At 41.6% G+C, this 15,190-nt stretch overlaps 1 protein-coding gene across 1 annotated transcript; it reads right to left on the bottom strand.

Moving 5' to 3' along the window:
* Positions 1–3,071: 3,071 nt before the first annotated feature.
* Positions 3,072–3,971, bottom strand: LOC115671131 (LOB domain-containing protein 22-like). Its single transcript, XM_030592605.1, has 3 exons — positions 3,504–3,971; positions 3,268–3,419; positions 3,072–3,180 (listed from the first exon to the last, which is right to left on the bottom strand). Exons 1-3 carry the CDS (start codon positions 3,969–3,971, stop codon positions 3,072–3,074), a joined length of 729 nt encoding a protein of 242 aa, XP_030448465.1.
* Between the last annotated feature and the right edge of the window lie 11,219 nt (positions 3,972–15,190).

Raw genomic sequence — 15,190 nt, 5'->3', positions numbered from 1 at the left:
AGTACACTGCCTGGTTCTTCCGGGATGCTGACGGGGATGAGTTCGGGCCCGTTAGGGGTTTTGATGTTCCCTTTGATTTAGTTGGGGATTGGGACCCGACGGCCGTACCCCCGATAGACGGAGAGTTGACTAGTGTGGATACTAGTTTAGCTCAGTCGGGTTTGCATTCAGCGGCCGCAGCTCAGGGATCTTCAGAGAGGCTGAGCATGAACCCGAGCCCGAAGCGTCGCAAGCTAAAGACAATCCGATGGACATCGATTTGGAACCGATCCCCAAGGAAGAACCAGAGGAAGCGGAGGCCGAGGTAGAACCTGAGGTGGAACCCGAAGTGAAACCCGAGGACGAACCTGGCGAGTCTGAAGAGCCTGTAGGAGACCCGGAGTATATACTCCCTTTTGAGGAATACATGGATCCCAATTACGTGCATGAGTATAATTTCTTCGATTTCTTGGCCGAGGAGTATCAGAACGCAGCTCCAGCTGAGTCGGGCGACATCAATCACTCGATTGTGATCGAAGCGAGTTAGAGCCCTCGGAGGAGCACCGCCCGGAGAGTTCGGAGTCGGAAGATGAGGAGTCAAACTCGGAATGGACGCCTAGCAAGGGGCGTTAGGGGTTAATTCAAGGGTTCTTAATAGGTTTTTGGAAAGTAACATTTGTGGGATAGAAAGTCAGGTCATCGATCTTTTTGGTATATCGATGGTTTGTAACACGGGGTGCAAGCATACGCAATGGTGGTAAAGTATGGCGGTTGTAAGTTGTGAATATTTTATAAGTTGGTAATGTAAAGAAATATGTGTATTCTCCCTATTCTCCCCAGTTTTATTTGTCAGGGATTAATTATGAATTCCGCTGTGGCTTTAAATCTCTGATGGTTATTTGAGATCGGCGACATTCCTGGGATATCGTGCAAATCGACTAGGTAAGGGTGTCGCGTGCCCGATGGGGTTCGGGGCGTGACACCCCTCGCCGGCCATGGGCGAGGGGCGGCCTCGCTAGATCTGGGCGAGGCGACCCTCACCGGCGACTGGCGAGGGGCGGCCTCGCCAAATGGGCGAGGCGACCCTTGCCGGCGACAGGCAAGGCCTCCCTCGCCGAATCGCAAGGCGGCCTCGCCCATGGCCGCCGAGGCGGCCTCGCCAGATCTAGGCGAGGCGACCTCGCCGCGGCGGCGAGGCCGCCCTCGCCCATGGCCTGCGAGGCGGCCTCGCCTGTCGCCGGCGAGGGTCGCCTCGCCCGATCCGCGAGGCCGCCCGCGCGGCCATGGGCAAGGCCGCCTCGCCTAGCCCTTCCCGGCTTCACCGGTGGCCGGCCCGGCCACCGGCAACCGGCCGACGAGGGGAAAAGAAAAGAAAGGAAAAAGGAAAGAAGAGGAAAAAAAAGGAAAAAAATTATTTAAAATATAAAATACCATCGTACACGCTGGAAAAAAATATTTAAAATAAAAAATGCTGATCGTACACGCCGACTCATCCTCCGACGAGCCACGCGGTGTCAAAATTAACAAAAATGCCACGTCGGATTTCCGCCAAATTGGCACTTAAGTGATCTATTTTCCTCCGACTTGGCACTAAAGTGTTCAGAAAAAGTTATGGCACCAAAGTGTCCTCCGTACACAACCTTACAAGCTTCTAAGGATAAAAATGTCTTTAAATAAGAATACCAAACATATTAAAACGTGTCTAATTTTGTTGTGTTGAAATAAATGACACTCTAACACATTAACTTCAATATGTTGGTTTGTGTCTAAACAAATGACACGCTAATTTTGTCATGTTTAATCGCGTCACAAGAATCCGTTTATGCCAAACCCAAACCTTTTTAATTACTTATCATGACGCGTCGTGCAAACATGTGGTGTCGAGAATTGTCGACCGTAGAGAGGAGGCAGCGTTGGGGTTGTGGTGTCGGATCGCCAAAGTGAACCGTCGTGTTCCAATCAACTCCCTCGCCTCATCATCACTCGAGACAAAATGGCACTTCCGGCAACCACATGACAGTCGTGTGCTCATGTTCTACCGTCGAGTAAGCGTATTTTTGTCCCAAAAGACAAATCAAGTCCTCCCGATAAATTCGCGCGACCTTCACGTGAACGCCAAACTAAACCCTAAATTGAATTTGGAGAGAGAGGGGACGACGGGGATGGTGAATCCAATGGGAGCAATTGTTGGAGTTTTGAAGCAACCGAAATTGAGAGCAAGTACTGAGCCTAAGGTTTTAATGGGATCAACAACGGGCTCGCTTGTGGCGGAGCAATTGGATTCGGGGTGGTCGGCATTCGGCATGGGCGTCCGGTGGATGCGCCTGTTGCGGTGATCGGAGGCTCCTTTGGATGACGAGAGATGTTGGAGATTTTGATTCGGAAATTAATCTAAAAAGTTATAATCTATTGCAATTATGCCAATTTAGTCATAAACCTTTTAATTATGCAAATTGAGTTAAAAACCTATTTCACGTTTTGCCAATTGAGTCCATCAAGCCAATTTTGGCCGAAAATCGCTGACGTGAACGTCGGTCGTCTTACGTGGTACTGCCGGTGCTGACGTTGATATTTTTAATAATATATTAATTTTTTTCTTTTATTTTCTTTGCCTTTTTCTTTTTTTCCCTGGACTTAGGGCCGGCAACCCTCCCCGGCCGACCCTCCCCTGCCACAGGCGAGCGCCAAGATGCCCACGCCCGGCTAGGCCGCGACACTCTCGCCAGATCTGGTCGGGCAAGGGTGTTGTGGCCAGTGCCAGCCCCGAGCAAGGCCGTCGCGGCCCTAGCCCAGAGCCGGCGAGAGCATCCCGGACGTCATTCAAGGAAGAGTGCATAGAAGTGAATCCACCCCCCAAAATGAAAAGCATCCCAATCCATCGAAAAAAAAAAACAGAACAAAGAAAACCTTCTTGTACTAAAATACATGGACCGGTCTCTCGAGGATGACAAGGAATTAAGGATACCACACGCCACCAAAACCGAAAAACTTACAACGTTTAATCCAATCTATAATAAAGAAAGAACAGAAGGAACAGCACCAAAGTTCCAATGAGAAGCCCCATTGCTAACGCCATATTCTCCCACGTCTTCTTATCTGTCTTGATCACCATGAGATTCGAAGTCCGGTTCTTTCAAGCACGGCCCCATATTCTCCTGCTTTGGCTCTTCAGGTTTAGTGATTTGGTCCACCTTGCAAAATCTGAAGAAGAAGAGACGATTTCATCAGTAAGTACGCGACGTTCATGTAGCGAGCGCTTGGGGGAAATGAATCGGTCTGGAGATTTACCTCATGATCGCCGCGTTAGGATTGTCGTCCCATTGCTCGGAAGCGCGAAAGAAATCGATGGGCTCGATGCTGGTCGCTCCTTCTTCGTACGTCGATTGGTAATTGAGTCCTTGATGATAATCCATGTTACTCGAGTCAAGCAGATTAGTGGCCTACATGCACAAAAGGATGACACTTTAAACGAGTCCCTCTCGAAAATACCATCGTCAAGATTTGTTAATTATGTCTAGGCTTACCGGATTGGACCGAGTCATCCCGTAGAAACTCCCGCCGCCGCCTCCATTCGAGAGAAACGACAGCGGCAACGGCGGGAGTTCAACTGTAGCATCGTTAAGTTCCAGCCGTTGCCTCTTCAATTCCCGGTCTCTCTGCCGAAGGAAAGATAGGAAATGGTTCGCTTCTTCGAGCTGCTTCTCACAGAACTCTATCTGCCACTTGAGTCTCCGAGCGATGCCGAGACATCCGTGCACAGGATCGCCTCTCCTGATGTTACCCTCCATGAGTATCGACTCGGCGGCTTCTTTTCTCGACTCAGGGTCGACCGCGTTCACGATGCTGTGTATGTTGTTCACACCGAAGAGCCGCTGTGCGTTCTGGAACTCCTCGAACCGGCTCGCCGGGAAGAGCTCGGCATATTGGCAGCTGCCGTCGCACCTCTTCCTCTGGTGTCTACACGATGCGCATGCTTTGGACGCTGCAGGCATGGCTTGCCCAATCGATTAGGATTTTGGTGTCACGTATGAATTCTCAATGCGAGAGATTGAAGTGCAAAAGCAATGGCAAAGCAATCTTTCTTATAGAGGGGTTCGAATTGAATGCAGGCTTTGACTTGGTTAGATTTCTAGCAAAATTTGGATGACTAGTGTTAATGGGGTTAGATTTTGTTTGCCCTAAATGAAACCAAGGTAACTAATTAATTGCCAAAGTCACATTGTTGCTTAATATCTCATTAGTAAGTAAATCCATCATTGAATTTTAACCTCAAACTTTTGTCCGAAAATTTGAAAAAAGGCCTATGCATGATACCTAATTGTATGATAATAATGAACTTTTTTCATCCAATGGACGAAAGCTAAGGTTTGGATTGTTTTTGGTCCATATAAAGAAATTAGGACACCAAAACTTCGAAGAACAAAGAATCCGATGACTATGTTCAATAAGGTTGGAAGCCAAGGTTGGACATCCTATCCATGATGCAAGAGAAGGCGCCATCAACCTTGCAATGTCGATCTCCAGTTCTTTTTTCTTACTTAGCTAGTTTTGATTTTGCTTAACTTTGACAATTCTGATAGTGAAAGCATTAGAGCCTTTACATTTCTGTCAAACAAGGGCTCCCACATGCTAGATTTATTTCCTTTTAAAGGTAATGTGTAGGTAATTTACCTACCACGAGGTTAAATTGTGTCCATTTCAAGTTTCAATTCGTTAAAAAAATTTTAGGATCCGGCAATTCCCGATCGATTCTTGAAGACCTCCGAACGACTTATTCAGACCAGAAAATCGTACATGGTGGCGTCCAAATTGAGAGAATGTCAAACCTTAGTCATAGGAAAGCAATGGAAATGACATTCTCATCAGCCACATGATCAAGAAGCCCCTTCCGAAAAGCATCTCAAGCTGAAATCTTTACAAAATTGGATTTTGTAAAAGATTGTCCTTCGGATTTTTGTTAATTACGTAAGACGTTGGAACCAATGTTTTCTCGGCCTTGTCGAGCTAACTCAAACCACTTGGGCTACCTTTGGTAGTCGGGATAAAATTCAAGATAAGATAAATTTTATCATATACCGTGTTTGGTGTCTGCCCAAGACAGGATAAAGTCGGATATAAGAGTGATATAGTCTAGATAAAATTATCCCATGAGAGAGGTGGGATAAAGGTAGATAGGATTTCTAATATTCACATAAAATTTATTTTTATCCAATAACAAACTTGTTAAACTAATAAAATTAAAATAATATTTGAATATAAATAATATTTGAATTTTAATATAAAAATTCAAAATAACAAAAATTTCGTTTTTATTTATTCTTATGTTTATTTATATATTCAAATTTATTTTTATCTTATGAAATAAATTTCATATATATATAAATTTAGTATTTATATACACTACATATTTTAGGTATATTAGTATAGTTTACTATTTAATAAAATTTTATTAGAGAATGATGGAAGGGTAACAAAGAATTAAAAAAAGAAAAGAATTAAAAAAGGGAGGGAAAAATAATTAAAAAAATAAGCAAATAAAAATGAAGTAGGTAAGAGTGTTTGAGAAATTTTTATTGTGTCCGTTTGTGCAATTTTTAGGTCCATTTACATTGATATGACGTTCATAGCAAATAATAGATATGGTAATACGTAAAAATATTCGGTTTTATTATTGCGATTTACCAAATAATAGATAGGTTATAGCAAATCTCTTGGATTTCATATCATATTTTATCCAATCCTATATTGACTAAAAATCCAAACGACCAAACGCAGCCTTGAGGGCTAAACCTAGCTACTCACCATGATACAAAAGAAGACATTATTCTTGGTTTGGCCTTAGATGGACCCTCTGATACTCAAGTCAGTAGACAAATAATTTGGAGATTAAAGAGAAATTTGTGAGAGGATCTTCTTAAAGAAGAGAGTGAAAAAAGTAGAAAAATGTAGGGCTTGCATTTTAGGCTAGTATCATTACTTTTGGAAAATTCCAACGAACATGAAGTGAGTTCATTTTCTTAAAATAAGTCTAAAGTAGACATTGTTTCAAACAATGACCTAAAATAGTCACTTGATATCAAATAAGAGCCTGAAGTATTATAAATTCAACAGTTCCAAGCCTAACATTCCTAATTTGCTAATTACTACCATCAAACACAAGTTCAACAAGAACAACTTTGGGATATGATTCCATTTAGTTAGCCAGTAAGCGCGAGCGAAAAGAGGAAGAAGGAAGAACAATAAAAGAAGAAGAACATAAACAGATAAAGAAGAAAAAAGGAAAAAAAAGTCTTTGGACAAATATGCCCCTAGCTATGCCGTCGGAGTTCGTTGGCTAGCCAGATCTCCATCCCTATTTGAAATTTCCACTCCATGCCTTTATTTAAGCTAATATTCATTTTAGGCCCTTTTTTTTTTTTTCAGAAAATGATTTAACTTCAAGGCTCCGTTCGTTTGGCGGAAAATATTCTCCTTTTGGAAAATATTTTCCCGGAAGTCATTTTCCGAACATAATTTTCGGGTGTTCGGCGACCAATATGAAAAAGTTTCGGAAAAATATTTTCGCCGCGGCCCGTGCGGTCAGCTGCCAACATCCGGTGGCCGGCGGCGGCAGCCAGCGCGTATGGCCGGCAACCAGTAGCCGGCGGCCGCAGCGGCCAGCGACCCGCGGCGTGACCGGTGGCTGGCGAACGGCCGGCGGCCGGCGGCGGCGGCGGCGACCTTAGTGAAGAAGAAGAAGCTCTGGAAAATGATTTACTAACTTTTGAAGAAGTGGAAATCATTTTCCATGAAACTAAATATTTTGTGAGGGGAAGAAAAATATTTTCCCACGGAAAAGCATTTTCCGCCCCCGAACACCGCTAAACCGAAAAATATTTTCGGAGAATATTTTCCGCCAAACGAACGGAGTCCATTTGAAATTTTCCCATACTTTTTTGCACCCCCATCATTGTGCTCTCCTGGTAAGTTGAGAGACCTTGGTGGGCTTTATCCCATAAAGGCTTTGTAGGGCGAGAGCGTTCCTAGATAAAGGAAAGGAAGTTGGGCTGGCCCATGGGCCCTGCTGAACGAAGGCCAGGCCACAGTACTCTCTTTGGGCCCCTGGGCCTAGAGCAGGGGCCCAACCATTCAAAGTTGGATATTCCTCCTCTCTCAAAGCCATGGTTTCCTTGGTTTGTGCTCATGGGCCCGAGCCCATTAGGAAACAGAAAAAAGCAAAAAAGAAAATCAGTTTTACCAACATACAGAATCAATGCTTTCAAATCAATCTCTTCTCAGATCAATCATATTCAACAAGTGTCCTTTGATCACTATCCAGAAGCTCACGTGAAATTGAGTACAAGGGTTTGTCGAATCCCAAACTTACTTAGACCTGTTAGAAATAATTAGAGATTTCTTCGGGATAATTCCTTATGCTAGAGATATTTTCAAAATTTTGCTGATTCTCCATATCTCTCAATATTACGCGTAAATCTCCTTTCAAATATCTTGATTGATATATTATTTTAGATAGTCATATAATAAAGTCTATAAGTAAGCTCATGTGTTTTTCTTCAATACATATCGAAATTTTCGGAAATTTATCAATTCTCTTTTTATTATTAACTGCTCCCGTCTGATCCAAGGTGACATATATAGCAAATGAACCATACTTTTTTTTTTCTCTCCTTCTAGGAATGAACAGCTCACAGAAAAGATGCAGACCGAGGAAACCAGTACAATCCTGTGGACAAGGTCGTGAAAAATGTTTCATGCTGCGGTCGTTGATTCACGGTCCGTCAACATGTCGTGGAATGCATGATCTTTGAACTCCTAGTTAATAGAAAAAGAGGGGATCGTTAGTGGGTGGGGCGGAGCAGCAGCAGCAGCAGCCACAGTCAAGCTGATCTTTTCCTCTGTCTTTGGTCTTTTGTTCACATTGGCAGGCCCAGCAGCACAATGATGATGTCTTTCGACGTTTGTCGCCTACGATGCCACGATCTGGAGAGGCAAAAGAACATTCCCATAGATTCACAGCTTGTCCACAAACCCTGGGTAGATTAGGGTTTTCATGATTCATCAAAACATCTTCAATATTGTCTCCGCTTTGCCTAATTTAATCATGGAACTTGTTAACTGAGTGCAAGTGGGCTCTGTAGGAAAAATTCTGCAGGAAAAATTATCCAAAAAGTCGTAAAGTTACTGTACAAAAGCCAACTCAGTCCTAAACCTTTCAATTGTACCAATTTAGTTATAAACCTTTTGACGACTTGCCAATTTGATCCTAAACCTTTCAATTATGTCAATTTAGTCCTAAATATTTTTGACCATTTGCAAATAAAATCCTTCGGGCAAAATATTCAAATAATAGGATTATGACTAAATTGACATATTTTCAAAAGGTTTAGGATTAAATTGACACATGGAAAGGTTTATGACTAATTATCACAATTGAAAGGTTAATGACTAAATTGGCTTCCGTACAATAGCTTTAGGACTTTTTAGACAATTATCCCGAGCTCTATAATTAGATGAAAAATTAAATTGATTTTGCAAACTTTCTTATATACTATGTTTACAAGTAATCATGAGACACTCGACAACAAAATTCTTTACATATACCAAGGATGGAGATTGTCTTTAAGTTATTCAAAAAACATAACGTGTGAACAGTAGTGCAGAATAGGTCGCATTATACAGTGTGGCGGCACTCCAAAAACTAGACCGGCGAAAGAGAAGTTTTAGTAATCCTCCCATAATGTGTGATTTAATCCCTTTCTCTTTTTTTAGTTCTTTTAACTAGTTCCCTTAAAGATCACGAGAGATTTTGATTTATTCGAACCTTCGACTCAACTGATCTCACAAAGACAAAAAAAGAAGAAGAAAAAAGCCGATCCGTCAACGCGTGTATTGTATAAGGCTCCAACCATGAGACATCGTACTGGGCGTGACTCCCAAAAATTAGTTCAAGTTGATTTTGTTGTGATTTGAATGAGGGGATCCGTCACATTCGAGCCAAACACTTGACCACTGATTCGGTTTTTTTTTTTTTGGTATGGTCCCATCCTATCCTATTTTTATTTTATAAGCCAATGTGTGTGCTGTGTATTATGCGCAGGTTGTGAAACCCTACTCCTTCACTCAGGCGCCCCCATCCCAGCTCCTCGAGAAGGTGGAGAATCGAACTCTTCACCTCCCACTTAGGAGGTGAAGAGTTCTTTTTACTCGCACGAAGTAATTGAATTATAGTAACATATTTTTTGTTGGCCAAATCAACCTAAACATCTTCTTCATGCAAGCTGAGGCATCGCCAACATCTCATCATAACGTGTCCCCCTCGCTATGCCATATAGCTCACACTTTTTGTCATACCAACAAAAGCCGGAATCGGCCACCTTTCGAACATGCATCGAACTGTTGTCATTATCGTCGACCTTCTCATACGCGCAGCACTCATTACCAGCCTGATCCCAGACAAAGACAAATCCCACCACCACAGCATAAACATACGATTCTTTAATCGCATCGCCTCATCATTGCCCTACGTGTGTGGATGCCTTGCCCTTTTGCTCTTCTCTTTAGGAGAAAAACCACCATCATGAGGTTGAACCATAACCGTCGTGTCTCTTGGGTTAAAAGAAAAAGCAAAAACATCTCGAGCGTGAGAACGAGCCAATGTCTTTGTATTCACACGTTCCGAAGCTAGGAAAATGTGCATGCATTGTGCGGTTCTTTTTATCTTGGCCTTTGGTTATTATCAGTAAGTTCAGTGGTGTGAAGGCGATCGGGTAAAAGGTAAAGTGCCGATGATGGCAAAGCTCGAGGGAAGTTCTCTTTTTTGAGGATTCCTCATGATGATGTGCGATGCATCAGATTTTCTTGCACACGTGATTTTCTCCCCAAGATTTCATGCAATGATGTGATCCAAACAGTTCCCCGTTAAGTAGTCGCAAAGATAGAGCGTACATTAGGGTTTTGTCGTGTCACTTCTTTTAGTCGGCTAGTACGTCAATGATAAGCGCAATAAACCCACTTACGGAACTTGTCTCGCTTTAATATGATGCGGTATATACTGAAATTAATATCGCATATGCTCAGTCAATTTATCACGGCAAGAATAAGAGAATGCGACTAACTTGTCCCTCTCCCAAAGCGAGACGTAGACTAGGCCATGCTCCATGTGTGATTTGGAAAGGCATCGTGAAATGTAAAAGAAGATAGATGCAAATGCCTATCCATCTTACGATATAGAACACGTGACCTGCCGCTCCACATAATCAACGAATGTTGCGCAATTCGGCAAAACCAAACATGATTTCAAACTGGTAATAATGGGTTTCCATTTGCATGCGAAGCATGATTTCTCAGCTGTCCCTACACGCCATATATATCATCTCAAGCCACCGTCATTCCCCAAAACTTTCGAACTTGTTAAAAAAAGCCAAAACATGCATGAAAATGTCCATCGAATTGAACTTCTTGATATATCAACACTTCCCACCATGCAATATATCTCAACATGTAAGAGTCCATCGAATCGAACTTCTTGATATATCAACACTTCCCACCATGCAATATATCTCAACATGTAAGAGAGAGACCGTGAAGAACAGGTAACTTTAAAGCTGCAAACTACGGTGTGGCCGTAAGAAAAACGCAGCTTTAGAGAGTGGGGACCTTAGGGTTTTTTAGATGAATCATCATGATCTCTCTTGACAAATAATTCCAAAGCTAGGGCATTATTGTCTCGGATCGAGCCCTCATCATTCTCATGGAAATTGCGTTAAAGCCTGGCAATATCGAAATGGCCGACCCAGAACTTCCCAAGTCAAACAAGAGATCTGATCGTGCCTTCACTCTCACACGAGATTCCTACGCACAAATAAAGAATAGTCTTCTTGTGGTTTTGGTCGAATCTAGTGCAGGGAGAATTCATCCTAGCGTGTACACTCTGCATTGTGCCAAAACAAGTTTAGGGGTCCGTTTTGTTTGAAGGAAAATATTTTTTGAGAAATCATTTTTCGAATTTCCGATGTTTGGATGATGAAAAACAAATAGATGTACGGATAACGTTTTTCATGAATTGAAAACAACAAACTTAGATTTGGGGAAAACGACTTCTCCTTCTGGCAAGAAGGAAATCACTTTCTCTAAATCACCAAACAAACAAATACCAACCATTCTCCTTAAAAATGATTTCCATTGAAAATGTTTTCCTTTATCATGAAATTTCTGGTAAAACAAATGCGCCATTAGTGAAATTTGTACGCTAGATAGTTTAGCGATAACTCGTATTCTCTAATTATTTGTTATCTAAACTTTTGCTTGGAGGTACAACTGGAAACCAATCTATATATAGCATGCACCACGTTATAAGCGCCTGATGTAATTTAATATACCCGATGAGCAACATTTGAATTAACAAAAGCTTTGTTTCATCTCTTCCACATCAAATCATCTTCACTAAGTAGTCCGCAAACAGACATGTCTATTACATCAACGTCCTTCGTCACTTACAACAATTTCAAAAGACAAATTACTGGAAAAAGGTAATATATATTGAAAAATACAAAATATTATAAGACAACCATTGAAATATTGTTTCGATCCCTCTAAATAAATTATTCTTAAAGCTTCGGTATTCACATAATATGACGCATCGCACGGTTGTATAGCTAGTGTCAAATAATTGGCTTATTGCAAAACACCAATCCGATGTATAAAGAGGAGCAGATATCTAAAGTTACGGGTCTGGCACATGCAATTTTTTCCCTTTTTCCTTCTCTTAGACCTTGGAGGCACATGCAATTGGATGACACAATATCTCCCCGTCCATGAGGAACAAGAACAAAGACAAAAGGCAAAATCCATGAACTGACAAGATCCATCGAAAGAACATCTCCAAGTACACCTGTCCACCTAGGCATTTGAGTAAAAACAATCCACCCAATTGTCACGTATCATCGTAAAAAAGCAGTCCACCGTAATACTGTAAAGTCCGTAATTGAAGGTTACTCGTCCAAATCCCATTAACACCGAGCATATTGCTACGGATTGATGCCGCCTGCCCAAATCAAAAGGTCTAATCTTACTCAGCTCGTGAGCTTGCGGGATATTTCATGATTTTCAAAAAATCAGGCAATTGTATCTCTAGTAGTAAAAGGACATTAACTATAGAAGGAAGATGAATGAGTCATGCGAAACATACCAATCGTGGTAGGGACGGTGTTAAGAGAGAGGATCTAGGGTTTCATAGGGAATCAAAACACACACTACACACCATATCGTGCATAAGGACCCACCATTGATATTCTCTCGATCAAACACGTACACACACACGAATCGCCTAATTTGATTGATTGATTGATCGATCTTGGGGAGATTCTTCTTGCACTAGGAGTGGCATGACGTACCTACGGCATCTGACATCTCCAACACATAAAATTGACTTCCCATGGCAGCGGCAAGATACCAGAGAATCGAGGAGATAGTTCAAGACTTAAAACCAAACGGCCGACAACCTTTGAGGATTTCAGCTCAATTCTAATTACTCTTGGTGAAAAGCCCTGGTTCAATTGGGTATGATCAGATGAGATTTAACTCAGAGATCGGTCAAGCTATTTTAGCGTACGTGTTCATGCATAGTCGAAGCAGCGTTAGACGTGACATAGAATCTTTAATGCACAAACTCGATTTACGACCCGAGAAGGATGCATTCTGTGGCAACCTTCGAATAGTTGGTTCTAGTACTATTTATTTTGTAATATCTCGGAGAGCGGTAGAAGAATCGGATATAAGATTAAGGTTTCGAGGGTTTTTCTCTTTTGGTTGTACAATGAATGAACTCTGTTAGTTCCTCTTTATCTGTCTTGATGCTGTTCTTGTTTCTTGCTTAATTAGACATGGTGTAAAATAGGTTTTTTCTTCTTGATTAGGCCATAGTGGTGCAAAGGTTTGGGATTCTTTCAGAAGAGATACATTAAAGTCCATTTACCTCTTTTGAGCGGTTGACATGTCAATGCACTTAATGTGATAAGGGTTACGTTTCTTCCTCTCACGTGATAAGTTAGTACATGCATAATTGTAAACTGCATGGCGCTTAATAAGCACAAGATGTCTCTCCTGTATCCCGTTATCTTTCAGGAGAGTGGAGAGGAATTGCCAATTGAGCAACTCTAAGTCAATCCAAAGCACAGATCATCTACGCAAAAACGACACTGCTGAAGTCATCGAACGCAAGTTCAAGATTCAAGAGGTGCAATGTCTCTAGCCAGCCAAGAATCCTCCATCTGTCTCTCTCTCTGCGCCTGTAAAGCACCCCGCAGAACAGACAGTACCTAAGCACGAGTCATGATGCGAGATCTTACAACTTGTACATATGTGTGGTCGACTTGTCACCCTTGGAATGTAAAAAACTAACTAAAGAAACTCCAAACCCAACAGGCTTCCTTCTCACGTCAAAGAAGAAAAGTTTGGCTGTGTTGCACTTCCAAGCCCTACTTCGTCTCTCTCGCTGATCTGCCACGCACAAAAGAAGCTGAAATGTGATGTGGGTGAAGAATAAGAGAGACTTTAAGCTCTCTCTCTCTCTTTCTCTCTCTCCGAGGTCACTGTTTTGGTAAAGAGAAAAACGTACACAAGATGCCACCGTGATCTTCAAAAAAGATTATGTGAAGGCGAAATTCATAGATGGCGGACAATATAACGAGAACACGAAAAGCAAAAATCTGCCAATTTACAGGGTATATGTGTGTTCTTTGGCTTCTGTCCAAATTTCCTCACAAGGATAAAATTAATTTCAGCTGGAGTTTTCGATAGGTATCTAGTGTCGAGGCCAAGCGTGACACCATACCGAGGACATGACACATACGCAGCACGAGCACTATAATGCGACAAGTTATAAAAGTCATGGACGGTGTTATTAACAAATTTAAGTTCCATACACAAATGAAAAGGAGTCTTAGAATATAAAGATACTACTTAATTAGATTGCTCTACTTTCTTCTTCTCTTGGTTTTCTTCTCAATTCAGGCTCTATGCAACACACATGTTTAGGCCGGTTCGCTTTATTGACATTTGCTAACTGCTCTTAGTGCTTGTGAAACGATGACCCGGTTTCATGTGGGTACGGGACGTTGGATACACATGTAAATCCCAGGACAAAGCAAAGGAGCGACATTATTACTAGGGTTTTATCTCTTTCTTTTCCCGCGCTGTGCAGTGCATTGCAAAATGCACGTGCAGTGGAGAGAGGGTAAAAAGATTGAAGAAAAGGAGGACGTACGTGGGGGGACTGAATCGAAAGCGAAGAGATACGGCGGTGAAGGGGGGAAAATGGGGGGTAAAAAGCACCACGTGATCTTTGGTGGTCTGGCTTCGATCCCCATGAAGATTTGGAGCATCTTTAGAACAACACCAGCAGTCCTTCCCAATCCCCAACGAGGCTCCAGCCAAACACGGTCTCTCTGTCTGCTTTTACATTTCATGTGCCAAGTGCATAACTATGTGCATATAATATATATATGTATGTATGTATGTATGTATGTATGTAAGTATGAATACATATGTTTAAAGACAATTAAGGACTTTTATGTCGGGCAAAAGTTCATTTATAGATATAGTGTGCATCAGTTGTCATTAATGATGGGTAATTATTTTCATTTGGCACATGTGCAAAAGTGCGGTCTTTTATCACAATTACAAATTTAACACAGCCTGTCAAATATGACAAAGAAGTGTAATCCTTTACCGCCATCATTAATTTAATGTAACCTTCAAGTTTACTATAAAGTACGCAATGTTTGGCCCACTGGACAAAAATAACATCTATGAGTGTTCCATCCATAATCGGAAGGTTTGGATCTTCATCCAAATTGTCTTATTCCTAGGAAAAATGAAACCATGGCTACTAGTTTTAGGGAGAGTACATATTTTTTTTACGCTTGTCTAGAGAAAATTATGTGATTAGAATGTTGATGAGAAACCATGAAATCAATATTAAGATGAAAGTTTACTGCATTTGCGAGGATGGGAATGTGTGGTTACTAGCTATCAATGTGATGAAAGTTAGCTAGGCTAACAAGTGGACAAGATAACGGCGAGAATAGATGGAATACTAGAGGATCCTAAATTTGTGACAATAAGTAAAATATTGTGTTCTAATTTTGTACATTTGAAAGGTCCTATTAGATTTGTCACAATGATAAAAAGGTCATATTTTTTAAAGGTCCTA

Source organism: Syzygium oleosum, unplaced genomic scaffold, assembly GCF_021117445.2.
Source record: "Syzygium oleosum isolate NSW1041296 unplaced genomic scaffold, Sole_v2.1 Sole_v2.21, whole genome shotgun sequence".
Classification (NCBI taxonomy): domain Eukaryota; kingdom Viridiplantae; phylum Streptophyta; class Magnoliopsida; order Myrtales; family Myrtaceae; genus Syzygium; species Syzygium oleosum.
Note: the sequence above shows the minus strand (reverse complement) of the source record. Positions and strands in the feature narration are given on the sequence as shown.